The sequence below is a fragment of the Suncus etruscus genome, chromosome 1 (genome assembly GCF_024139225.1).
Source record: "Suncus etruscus isolate mSunEtr1 chromosome 1, mSunEtr1.pri.cur, whole genome shotgun sequence".
In the NCBI taxonomy this organism is placed as follows: Eukaryota; Metazoa; Chordata; class Mammalia; order Eulipotyphla; family Soricidae; genus Suncus; species Suncus etruscus.
Genome location: NC_064848.1, coordinates 83,064,102 through 83,077,819, shown reverse-complemented (window position 1 = coordinate 83,077,819; position 13,718 = coordinate 83,064,102). Strand labels below are relative to the sequence as shown.

Sequence of the window (13,718 nt, the reverse complement as noted above, 5' to 3'; positions counted from 1 at the left end):
GCCTGCAGTTACTTGCACAATCCTAATGGGGTGATCTTGTAAATTACAATATAAGGAAGATTTTCTGTGTCTCATAAAAACTCTTTTTACTCTAATATATTTAATTTGGGAAATCTTTAATTGAATTGCAACCTTATTGCTTATATATAAATATTTTAAAATATTTTAATGAAGTCTGTCACTCACAAATCACATATTTTCCAATCTTCCTTATTTGTAATACACTTGTCTCAATTTCATAGTACACTAGCCAGGAACATATCACTGTGGTCATTCTTGCTACTGCAACAGGTGTTTGTCAGTTTCTTAAGTTGCTTTCCTTTTCCCTGAGGTGGTGTTATTTCCGGTACATTCCAAAGGCTCTGAAAAAAACCTTTCATAATCTCTCGCCAAGTCAAACCATGCAAGGCTCCCAAAAAATATCGAAAATTACTATCTTTAGGCTTTGTCTTAGATAAGTAAGTTCTGTGCATCTTTCTCTCATTTTGATGTATCAGGAGCTAAATCTTCATTTAGAGTTTTATAAAACTAAATTTGAAAATGGTAATGACTTTTGCTCAGAAGCAAACACTCTGAGGAAAATATCTAGGATCATATTTGACTATGTTCATAGTAAATCTGCTGTGAAAAGGTTTTTGTCAGACATTGAGACCACCCTGAAGTGTGACATATACATAAACAAAACAGATCTTGGTAACTTTCAGTCTACTATTAATGTTTTCCCTAGAAACCAGGGTTCTGTATGTTCTTTATGGCTAAATTTTTTATTGCAGAATTCATGAAAGTAGAAAAACCATCAATCAATTGATTGTATGTATAATTTTCCCCCTCCATGATTTCTACCCTTACTTTTCCAAGTAAAACATATGCCACATTATATTATAAATTGCTGAAATCAAAGCATGCACACACACATACCCACACACACACACACACTTAACGCTTTAGAACTCTGACAGGGTAACATTAAGACACGAGAAGACAAAATTGCTCGGACCAACCTTTTGGAAGTTTCTCAGTCCCGGTGAAGGCAACCAGAGTAAGAATTTGTATCAGTAGAATGTTGACAAACTCTCTCATGATTAATCCAAGCACAGGCAGAAGAAAGTTCTTTCTGAACAATGCAAGGAAAATCCCTGCACGGTTTACATTTTAAAGCATGGTTTGTTATGAAAGGGTCATCTGCTAATGACTGTTTGTGTCAGCAGCTCCAGAGACTCTAAGTATAATCAGGAATTCTCAGACTTGATTGGAATGATGGACATGGCCAACTGGTGAGTATCCACTTAGGCCAGTAATGCAAGCGAAGGGCTGGAGGAACAAGGGAAAGAAAATCCCTTTAGAATCCCTTTTAAGACAGTGACAGAAGGACAATACCAGATGCCCTTTTCTTTTCTTTTTTTCTTTTTTTTTTTTTTGCTATTGTATTAATGACTATAGGAGATACAATAATTTTCACAAATATACTTGCTACTGAACTTTTTCTTCTTTCTTTTCTCTTCTCTTCCATTTTATAATTTTTAGTTTTTCTATTTTTTCAATAACTTTGTTTGCCCTTATATTGAATCAAATGTATTATGATCAGTTATGTCAACTATGTGATGCATTTTCTTTAAATAAAAAAAATGCCCTTTTCAACCATCACTGATATCCTCCCTGGTTATAGATTCCCTGATTTAATTCAAGACACCACTTTCTTGCATTCATAGATCTAAAAGTGACTCCTCCCTCTTGCTCATTCTATCCTTTACATCTGCCCCATTGCCAATTCCTACATACTGTATTAACTTAATATTTATTGATTTCTATCCCCCTTTGATTTCAAATAATCATACTCTTTCAACCCCCTTTTTAGACTTTCATCTCCTGTGAATGTGAGCAATAGTCTTCCTGTTCTCTTCTCTTGTGTTTTCTTTTTTCACCTTCGAATTTTATTTTTTAGGTAATCCATCTTTTTCTCACAGGTCTTCAATGACTTTTCTTTCATTCACCACATAAAATCTTAATCAAACCTCTCTTCTTTGTCATAGTAGCTTTTGTTTCTGCTTTGTCATAGTAGCTTTTGCTGTACTGGGCGTGCCCTAATAACCTCATCATTTCCAATCTGTACTTCTCTGTTATTATTAGCAACTTTAAGAAGTTTCTCTCAATAGTTTCCTTGACTTGTTTCTATGTTCCACTTTCTTGGAATACTGTTCCTTTACCCTCCACTCAGTAAAAAGTCTATTTCAATTCTATTACAATTTTTTCTTGGGCACTGTCCCAGAACTCAAAATCCCTATCTTTGCAAATTTGCACTAGGTTTGCCTCCTTTAGCTTCCATAATAGAAGAAGTACATCTCTATTATTGCATCAATCACTCTGTTCAAAAGTTTATTACTCCTTAGTTGTTGTTGGCTTTCTCATTCTTTGACTTTATGCATTTACTTATAGGGAGTAAGCTATGAAATCTTTACAGAAGAATTACAATTATAAATACTAAACAATAGAGATGGATTACATGTAGTTATTATATTTGATGAAGTATTTAAAATGTTTAAAGTAATTATTAAATCTGGGGCTGGAGTGAAAGTACAGTGGGTAGGGCATTTGTCTTGTACTTGGTCAACCTGGATTCGATCCCTACCATCCCATATGTTCACCTGAGCCTGTCAAGAGTGATTTCTGAGTCCAAATTCAGGAGTAAAGCCTGAGGTAAAGCCATCAGATGTAGCCCCAAAACAAAACAAAACTTTAAATATTTAATAGCATGAAAAACATTCACACTGTGATGTGAAATGAAGAGACTTTTTTAATGTTTTCCTAAAATTCTATCACATTTTATGAAATATTACCAAAACTCTATGAATAATTTTTTTAAGTCATGAATTCATCAAGAAATAAAGAAAAAGGGGGCCAGAGAGATAGCATGAAGGTAAGGTGTTTGCCTAGCATGCAGAAGGACGGTGGTTCAAATCCTGGCATCCGAGATGGTCCCCGAGCCTGCCAGGAGCGATTTCTGAGCATAGAACCAGGAGTAACCCCTGAGAACTGCCGGGTGTGACCCAAAAACCAAAAAAAAAAAAAAAGAAAAAAGAAAAATAGAAAAGAAAGTAACAACTAAGAAGAAATTTAACAAGAACCTGGCTAAATAGTAGAAGGACTTATTAGAAGTAATAGTGCTGAAACCTGAGCTGACATCAGATAGGGAAAAAAAAAATCACCCAGCTTATACAAGAACTTATTTTGGGGAGAGGGGGAATTTGGATCACACCCAGTGGTGCTCAGGTGTTACTCCTGGCTCTATACTCAGAAATCGCTCCTGGCAGGCTCGGGGGACCATATGGGATGTCTGGGATGCAGGAAACTGAACTGGGTCTGTCTGGTGTTGGCCAGGTGCAAGACAAATGCTCTACCATTGTGCTATCACTCTGGTCTCTTATATAAGAACTTATATATTTATTTTATTTTTATTTTTATTTATGTATTTGGTTTTTGGGCCACACCCGGTGACATTCAGGGACTCCTTGCTATGCGCTCAAAAATCGCTCCTGGCTTGGGGGACCATATGGGACGCCAAGGGATCAAACTGTGGTCGTCTTAGGTCAGCCGCATACAAGGCAAATGCGCTACCGCTGTGCCACCACTCCGGGCCCTATATAAGAACTTTTAAACTGCTGAGAAATTCGTAATTAATAGTTGCCTCCGGAAGTAGGGTAAGAACATGCCTAAAACAGAAATTGTTTTCCTAGTATATACTGTTTATACAACTAAGTATATACTGTTGTATAAACCAATTGCCTAAATAGAAATATGTTTAAACATATTTTTATGATATCCTATATAAACTAAAGAGCAGAAGTATTTTCTTAGTCTTATTAGAAGCCTTAGAGGAAAACATTATTAGTTATTTTTGGTTCATTCTCTAGTTTTTTTCTTTGTTTGTTTTGGGGCCACACCCATTGACACTCAGGGGTTACTCCTGGATATGCACTCAGAATTGCTCCTGGCTTGGGGGGACCATATGGGATGTGGGGGGATCGAATTGTGGTCCGTCCTAGGCTAGCACTTGCAAGGCAAGATGTCTTACCTCTAGCACCACTGCTCTGGCTTCTCTAATTTTTTTGTTTTTTTGTTTTTTAACAACATTATTTTGTTGTTTCTGAATATTTTAGCTTTAGGTATTTGCAGTTAACTTTCTACTATGGAAGACAAGAATTATTCTCAGATCTTTCCTAACATAAGCATACTTCCACCTCCATCCTCAAAATACTAGTAACAATGGTTTATTGTCACAGGACATGTTCTGTCATTAAAAAAAAAAACAAGAACTATCAATCAAAGCATATTTTATATAGGTAGATATAGAAAAAAATGGTTTCTGAGCCACACTCGGTGGTGCTCGGGGGTTACTCCTGACTTTGTGCTCAGAAATCATTCCTGGCAAGCACGGGGAACCATATGGGATGCCAGGATTCGAATCAACGTCAGTCCTGGGTCTGCCGCTTGCTAGGCAAACACCCTACCGCTGTGCTATCTCTCTGGCCCCAGGAAAAGGGATATTTTTGAAAGTGGTTCCCTTAAGGATAGGAAGCAAAGAGAAATATGAGAATCCTGAGTTTATTTTTTTCACATTCGCTTGTCTAAAACTAACTTTTTAAAACTCTGTATATATAATTTTATATGTAAAGAGAGCAGAAAAAGAAATTAAAGTATACATATTATTATGATTAATTAAATAGTAAAGTATTATGATTAATTTAAATCAATTAAAGTATACATACTATGACACATCCAGGAAGTAGTATATACATATATTATTAATTTTTAAAAAATAATTTGCAAGCATAACTTTACAGTTGTCAGTTTACAAATATAAGCAAACATCTTTATTTTTTACACATTCTACACAGAGTATATATTACTTTTACAATAAAAAAAAAGTTAAGTGACTGGAGAGATAGTCCAGAGTTTAAGGTTTTTGCCTTACATATGGCCAGGTAAGGGGGCCAGAGTGTTAGCACAGTGTTAGGGCATTTACCTTACATGTGGACTACGGGGAACTGACCCTGGTTCAATCCCCAGCATCCTATTTGGTCCCCAGAGCCTCTCAGGAACAATGTCTGAGTGCAGAGCCAAGAGTAAACCCTGAGCATCATTGGGTGTGTCCCCAAAACAACAACAACAACAACAAAACATATGGTCAGGTAAGTACTGTGTTCTCCAGTGCAGTATATAGTGCCCTGAGAACCACTCAGAGTCAGGATATCCCTGAATCAGGATAACTCTTGAGTATCTCCAGATGTGGCCCCAAACCTTACTTTCTAGATAAAAAAAAATAAATAAAGTTAAGGATTTCTAAAATAAATAAAGTTGAGGATTTCTAAAAATCCTCAGAAACTAAGAATAATTTCAGAACATAGACCAATAAACTTCTCTAGAATGTCTTTCTTTGACTATGAGACTTAGCAGGAAGAAAATGAATTGAACAATCATCTAGTACTCCTCTATATTCTGCCCAAATTTGGAATAGAGATTATTTTCTCATTTCCTGATAGACCATATGAGCTTAATGCCACCTTCTATTCCTTACTGTATAAGAATTGTATCCATTGAATCTTTAGGTAAGCAACAATCTTAGGAAGTGCATGGCAATTCAATGGGATGGATGAATATACCACAGTGATGTGTGCAAGGCTGCAGCCTCCATGCATCTTTAACACCATTAAAGAATTCATACACATGGTTTCAAAACAAAAGAGGGAAAATGTAAATTAATATATGGTGAAAAATTAATTCTGCTCTTACCCAAGAAAACTGAGTTTCCTTTAGAGCCTAAGAGATAGTATAGTGAATAAGTTGCTTGCATTTCTTGAGGTTAATCCTGGTTTGATCCTCAGAACTACATATGAGCCCCAAAGTCTTCTAGGAGGAATCTCTAAGTGCAGAGCCAGGAATAAACCCTGATCACTACTGTCTGTGGCTCCAAACAAATAAGAGAAAACTTGAGTTTCCCTTGCTCAGGGAAGCAATTATTATTTATTTTTATTATTTTGCCATTTAACCTTCCATAAATAATTACTTATGTAAATGTACATATGAATTATTTAGTTTTACTAAAAAGACCACATCACTATCCAATTTAAATTTCCTGTTCAAAGATAATCACACTTTTATATTTGTTGGCTGTCTCCTTATATCTTTTCACAGACATTGGCACACATGTACATCCAGAAGTTTAGAATGCTTTTAGCAACCATGTTTTTAATGGGTGCAATCTGCCCTCTAAACTGTATTGTTTAGAGCCCATAGAGTAATAGGGACCATGACAGAATTAGGTAAGATGAATATTTTCAGGAGATAGACATGTGAAGAATAAAGGGGGTAGGCAGTGAAGAGACAAGCATTCAGAGTACAAAATAGGTCTGAAACCTGTGTGTGTGTGGGAAAATCATGACTGTGCAGGGAACCTGGTAGTTTCTATAAAGTTTCAACAGGCTCACAAGGAGTGATCAAAGGTTTCCTATCGAGGAATCCTGCCTAAGTAAAAATGGTGGAGGCCTCATACTTTTTATGCTCAGGGAGTATGAAAGTGACTTCAGTGTGAATACTCTGGCTGGTCTCAATAATATTCAACTGTGAATTTTCAGCCAATTACACTCTTTGCTGCAGAATCTCCTGAGGACAAAACTTGTGACTTCCCAAACTTCAACCTTATAAGTTGTCCTTTCCTACTGAAAAATGTCTTGTAGACTTTTTTTTTGTGTTCATAAACTCAATCATTACCTCATTATTTCTCTTGGCTACATTGTCTTCTAGATCAGTAGTGTATGATGATATTTGTTGTCTTTATAATAGTATGCCCATGTTCCTTCATTTGAATACTTTCAATTTTTTTTATTAAACATTATGGTGGTGGCAAGGCTAGGTAACTATATACTAAAACCATAAATGCCAACACCATTATTTTAACAAAAATAAATTTGTTTTAGAAAAAGCATTATATGCAAATAATGCCAGTGTACAAGCCACAATAACAGATTCTTTTTATTCTTATCCAAATGTTTCTTTCAGAGACACTATGATAATTTGATAAAGTACATTGAATGTTGGAAAATTTGAGTTATAATTGGTGCAGCCAAGCTGAGAAGTTGCTCCATTTTCAACAGCAGTGTATGACAAAATTAATTTCCCTATAGAGACATTAACATTTATCTTTAAATAGGATAAAATGGCATTTTCTTTTAATTTACACTTATTTCACTTATTATTGATTAAAAATTTAAATATATATATTTAATATTTATTTTTATGTACTTATCTATTTTTCTTTGGTTCTTTTTTTTTAGAATTTAAATACTCTGGGTATAAGAAATTTATATTATCTGTCTGTTATACATTTTTTAAATACTTTTTAGATTAAATTTCTCTATAACTTTATTATTAGTTTAAAGGTGGGCTATGGTCTCTAGGTATTTTATTGGATTGATGTATAATAAACTTTTTCTATTATATCACCACCTCTGAGATATAAGTCAGGTCTATTGGAATCCAAAACAAACCAGCCATTGTCTATAAGAAGATAGAGTGTGGCTTAGGCATTTACATGACAAGAGATAATAAAGTTGACAGATGGAGGATGATAATTTGTTGTGCTCCTTCTTTAAAGTAGTTCATAGGATCATGAGACAAAAAGGCATTCCAATCTATAGTTCAATCAAATCTATGCCATCCTATACCAGACTCATTCAGATTCAGCAGAGATTCTAGGAGCCAACCAATGAACTGGTTTCTCTCAGTATATGAGGAATACATGGGGCTTATGTCCAGTTTTCCCTTTAAACAAATACTGAGTCATCAGTTGAATTTACCTTCCCATCCTGTTATCTCAGAACTGACTCTTGAAAAATATGCTCAAGACAGCAAGTTGTATCATTTGTAGTGTCATCTTCAACAAGACACTGGAATTCAGCTGCATAGCAGCTGATGAAACCAATCTCATTCCTATTGGAGTGAACACATCACCAAGTAAGCACTGCTAGTATTCTCCACACTCTTATACATCTGTGAGGCTTGGCAAAGAGCCCCTTATAATTATCGCCAAGGGCAGTGACCTAACACTGTTTCACTGGTCAGCAGACAGTGGGTCAGAAAGGCCTCATGGATTGCCCTTTCAAGAAAACTCTTAGTGAATCAAAAAGATTTTCTGGAATTGCCTCTACAAAATTTTAAGGACATCTCCATAAAATATGAAGATAGTAATTAGAAGAGCATAAAATTGATAGCCTCTACTTACAAAAAGTGAAGAGGGAGTATTAAATAATTACATAAATAAAGTAAATTACACTCTGGAGAAAAACATTGTACTGTGAAATATGTAAAAAATAAACTTGACATAGATGGAAGACTCAAGGAAAGCTTCTTTTAGAAAGTGCCTCTGAAACTTTGCCCTGAGGGATGAATAAAATTCCAGTAGACAATTATAATCTGGGAGTAGGGAAACAAAGATTAAAATGGTAGTCAAGGTTATGAAGAAATATAATAATGGAAATTAAAGAAGTCCAATGGTTTTTGAGTACATAAAATCAGGATCAAAGTTATAGATTGGAGATATCATACAGCAGGTAGGGTGCTTGGCTTACACAGAGCAATCCCAGGTTTTGATTTCAGACACCTCATATGCTTCCCTGAGTAATCTTTGAGCTCAGATCTAGGAGTAAATTTCTGAGGATCATTGGGTGTGGTCCTAAAACAAAACAAAAGCTATTGAGGTTATTAATAGTTTTAAAGTTATCAAAATATTCTATGTCATATAAGAACTTCATTCTAAGGGCTATGAATGTAAATAGGAATGTAAATTGCAATGAAAACTTATGAAAAGTAAATAATATATACTTGGAAGGTGGAATTGAATCATGAAGCATACTAATCTTAGTCAGTAAATTAAAATGAGTTAAGAAAAACAGATTAGAAAGTTATGCCAGTAAAGTAGAAAATTAAGCAGAGTGTCACAAAAGCTAAAAAATGAGAAGACATTTTAGAAGGTCAGTATTTTTTTCAGAAATATGTTTAGTGTTATTGAGAGGTCTAATATGGAACTAAAATAGTTTAATTAACTTTAACAGCATAGAAGTAAATTATAGCTATGCCACTGTTCTTGAAATTCCATTATAGAAAACAGTAGGGAAGATAAAAAACCAGAGTGTTGTATTTCACTACCTTTTACAAGCAGTAGCATAATTATAATATTTCTAATTAATCGTAAGTACATTTTGTAGATAACAAAGCATTTAAAAGTATATTCATTATTCACTTACTATAACAATTAATCTCAATATTAGCTGTTAGTGAATTTAATTTTTAAGATTTTTACATAAGCTATTATGTTTTTGTGGGGTTTTTTTGTTGTTCTTTTTTTTTTTTTTTGGTTTGGGGCCACACCCGGTGACGCTTCATGGTTACTCCTGGCTATTTGCTCAGAAATTGCTCCTGGCTTGGGGGACCATATGAGATGCCAGGGGATCCTAGGTTAGCATCTAGGTTATAATGTTTAGGTAGCAAGGCAAACACCCTACTGCCTGTGCCACTGCTTCGGCCCCAAGCTATTATGTTTTAATTAATTAATTTTTTATTTTTGGGCCATACCCAGTGACACTCAGGGGTTAGTTCTGGCTATATGGGACGCCAGAGATGAAACCGAGGTCTGTCCTGGAAAGCTGCATATAAAGCAAAAGCCCTTAAACTGCACTATTGCTCCTGCCCTGTTTAAATTTAAATTAATTTTATTTACAATGATTTACAATACTGTTAATGTTAGGGTTTCATGCACATAGTAATTTAATCTTACACTTTCCTCCAGATTGTCCACTTCCTTTGTCCATTGTTTAAGATTCCCCTTTTGTTATTCCATTGTGATGCTTCTTTATGTCCTACACATGAGAAATCATTCTGGCCTTTGTGCCTCTTCTTTTGTCTGGCTTCACTTGGCATAATACCCTCCAGCTCCATCCATCCAACTTGCAAAATTTTATTTTTCTCATAGTTAAATAGTATTCACTTACTTATTTTAATATCACAGGTTTGTTAAAAAACATTATTAAATACATGGGGCCGGAACAGTGGCGCAAGTGGTAAGGCATCTGCCTTGTGCATGCTAGCCTAGCACAGACCACAGTTTGATCCCCTAGCATCCCATATGGTCCCCCCAAGCCAGGAGCAATTTCTGAGTGCATAGCCAGGAGTAATCCCTGAGTGTCGCTGGTTGTATGGCCCAAAATCCCTCCAAAAAAGAAAAAAAAAAAAACAAAAAAACATTATTAAGTACAGATTAGAAATTAAAAAACAACAACATTAATGGGGCCAGAGTGATATCATACTGGATAGAGTATTTACCTTGTTCATGGCCAATTTGAGCTAAGACCAGGTCTAGAACCATAGCTATTATGCTTGTGAGACAGTGATGTTGTAATATAGTGGATAGAGAAGACAGAATAGGTTTCAAAAATATGGAAAAGTAAATCAAACAAATATGCTTATAAAATCTAGATGAATACAAGATTCCCAACTTCAAGTACTAAATCAATATAGAAAGTAAGTGTAGTATTTAATTATATGCTAGTAGAAATTGAAAAAAATGTTTTTTGATAAAATGGTTATTTTATCTTATGTCTTGGGCATATCTTGAGGTCCCTATATACAAAGATGACCCACTCAAACAGGGAGATTTACCTGCATGTAAAGGAAACCACAAATATTATTACAGAAATTAATATTTGCTTCTTGATATCTGTAGGCCATGTGAGAATCAAAGAGGCAGCAAAATAGTTATAGAAATCTAGAGGCCAAAATAACTAAATATAGAGACATAAAAAACTCCCTATGAAGAAATAAGATCTTTGACTAAAGGATTTGGCCAGTTTATGAAGATATCTTTGATTCTAGCATTAGCAAATCTAGAAGATAGAGAACCCATTCTAACCATCCCAACAAGTAATAAAAAGGCAGGATAGTATTAGTAGAGTTGATTGTAGTTTCAAGGCACAGTCTAAAACTTTTCAACTGAATACTTTTAAAGTGTTCCAGCTTTTACTTGAGCACAAATAAGGCACCAGATGGTGGGGATCAAATGTGAGTCCATCTAGAGTAGATTTATGCAAGGCAAATGCCCTGCTGCTGTGCTATCACTTAGCCCCCAACTTCTTGGCTTTTTCTAACAATGTAATAAAAGTATTCTCTGAGATTTTTAACCTGAATGCAGTACTTCTTTCTGACTTATTCAACCCTCACTGACAACTTCAAGACATCAGTCTGAAAATCCTGTGGAAATTTCTAATAGTAGCACAGTTCAATGATTTGGCTTAATTAGTAGTAAAGAAATCAATGTAGGAAATGCTGGTTTTATTATCTCTCTTCTAGAAAATAAAATCTATGGAGCTATTCTAATTCTTGTGAGCTTCATTGACCTCAAGTCAATCTGTTGCCACAGATTGTTCAGACCTTTCATATTGTTATAAGAGGGATATTTCTTGTTAAAATATTATCCACCACACTGGGACCTACCAGTGTATGGTAGCATCAATTTGGAATGTTGGTTAACTTAGGAGCAAAGAATCTTATTAGAAGGTATCTTATTAACAGGTAGCTTCTGGAAAGACTGCTAGACAGCAAGAAGTGTCTAGACAAAATGCCTGCTCAGGGTGACACAGCTCTGCTTTTGGACACTGAGCACTGCCACTGGCACCACTATCATCAGATACTGGATACATCTGAGTCACCGCCACGACTATGTCCTATACTTGGCATCACTGCCACAAAGCACTTGATGTCACCCCCACCACTGGGGAATGAATTTATCTACTCATCAGAGTACCTTTCTCAAAATTTCAAAAATAAATGTTATATTTTTCAGGTAAGAATATTAGAGCTCTGAAAGTTGAAAAAAGTGCATTCAACATCTTGTAAGCAGTAAATGAATGAGGCAGAATTCTTTTTTTTTTTTTTCTTCCGGTTTTTGGGACACACCCGGCGGTGCTCGGGTTACTCCTGGCTCTGTGCTCAGAAATCACTCCCCTGGCAGGCACAGGGGACCAAATGGGAAGCCAGGATTCGAACCACCATCCCTCCTGATTGGCTGCTTGCAAGGCAAATGCCTTACCTCTGTGCTATCTCTCCAGTCTCAAGGCAGAATTCTTATACAGGCCTGAGTCCTGATTATCAATTTTCCACCATACAACCATGTCTACATTTTGTCCCTGCATGGTCTGTTTTTTAAATTTTTTGTTATTTTTGTTGTTGTTGTTTTTGTCATACAATACTATTAATGATGGTTTCTCATGAACATAATTTCAACACTACACTCATCATTGGTGTACCCTTTATTTAGTGCATTATAGCTATATATTTCAATGAATTACCAGGCTTAGAAATCAAAACCATCATAGTCAATGTTGACTTCAATTTTCTCTGGTGAATATAACTGAGACACCAGGGAAATAGAATACAAGGTGATTCAGATTCTGGAAAGGAGGTGGGATAGTAAATGCAATCTCAAGATCACACTGGATTTATCAGTTGCTGCACATGTTATTTAGACTTCTTTGCAAACTGGAGTGAACAATCTTGGCAAGCATCCTGGCTTAGATAATAATTGGACATGTAGCAATATCTACTGATAAGATCTGTCAGACTTCTTGTGGAAAACATTCTAATTGGGAAAGTAAGTAAGACCATGTTTTCTTATCTCTGGGCCAAAAGTTACCTTCTGCATAGGTATTGCTTATGTATTTCCTGGTGACCAGACAATTTTGCCGTTTTCATCCAAGTCATTGTAACCTTCTACTTTCTAGTTACCTGGAAAAAGAAAATCCTCAGGACCTATAGCCATCACCCCCCATCAAAGTATTCTAGCTGTCTATGGAGAAGTGAGAGCTACTGACTTCCCTGAAAGGATATGAGATGACAAGATGAGGAACTACTGACCCTGGAACATTTCACCACTGAATTATATTGTTATGTTCAATTATTGTGCTTGTGACTGAGAGGATTTGATAGCTGTATTTTATTTATGACCTATTGTTATAAATAGATTATGAATTTGGGAAGTGATAATTATCATCTTTCTTACTAATCATCATCTTTCTTAGAACTATAACACTAAAGGAAAGCAAATTGTAGCAGGTTTTCATTTATACTTTAGTTTCCTCAACCAGGAATTTAGTTTAATTTGTGGAGGGAAAAAAGGCAAGTCATTGTTTTATTTGTTTTCTTTTGTCTTGTTTGGTCATACCCAGAAGCACTCAAAGTTTACTCCTGGCTCTGCACTCAAAAATTTTTTCTGGCAGGCTTGGGGGACTGTATAGTATGTGGGGGTGTGGGACAGTGCACCTGGTTAGGCTGCATGCAAGCCAAACACCCTGCCTACTGTGCTATCACTCCAGTCCCAACAAGTTACTGTTATAATGGAACTTTTGCCCCTGAAAAAATTCAGTCTTAAGGAAATCCAAATAATATTATGAGAGAATGTTTGAAATAAGAGCAATTCATTTTAAAATGCAGATACAAAAATTAAAAAAGCAAAAACAATCAGATAAAGTTATTGGACAAAAGTAACAAGGATGAATCTACCTATAAAAACTTAATATATGCTAGTTTAATTAATGTATTAATTTAAGTAATGTGACTACAAACTGGATAATAAACAAAAACCTCATAAAAGACAAGAATGACAGATATTTTAAGTG

At 35.3% G+C, this 13,718-nt stretch overlaps 1 protein-coding gene across 3 annotated transcripts in view; it reads right to left on the bottom strand.

Moving 5' to 3' along the window:
* MUSK (muscle associated receptor tyrosine kinase) overlaps positions 1-1,080 on the bottom strand; it is a 99,291-nt gene extending 98,211 nt beyond the window's left edge. For all 3 annotated transcript variants that reach the window (XM_049784580.1, XM_049784575.1, XM_049784584.1), the window contains exon 1: positions 1,002-1,080. In XM_049784580.1, the coding sequence (XP_049640537.1) occupies positions 1,002-1,080 (79 nt within the window). The remainder of the gene's footprint in view (positions 1-1,001) is intronic.
* Positions 1,081-13,718: the final 12,638 nt, after the last annotated feature.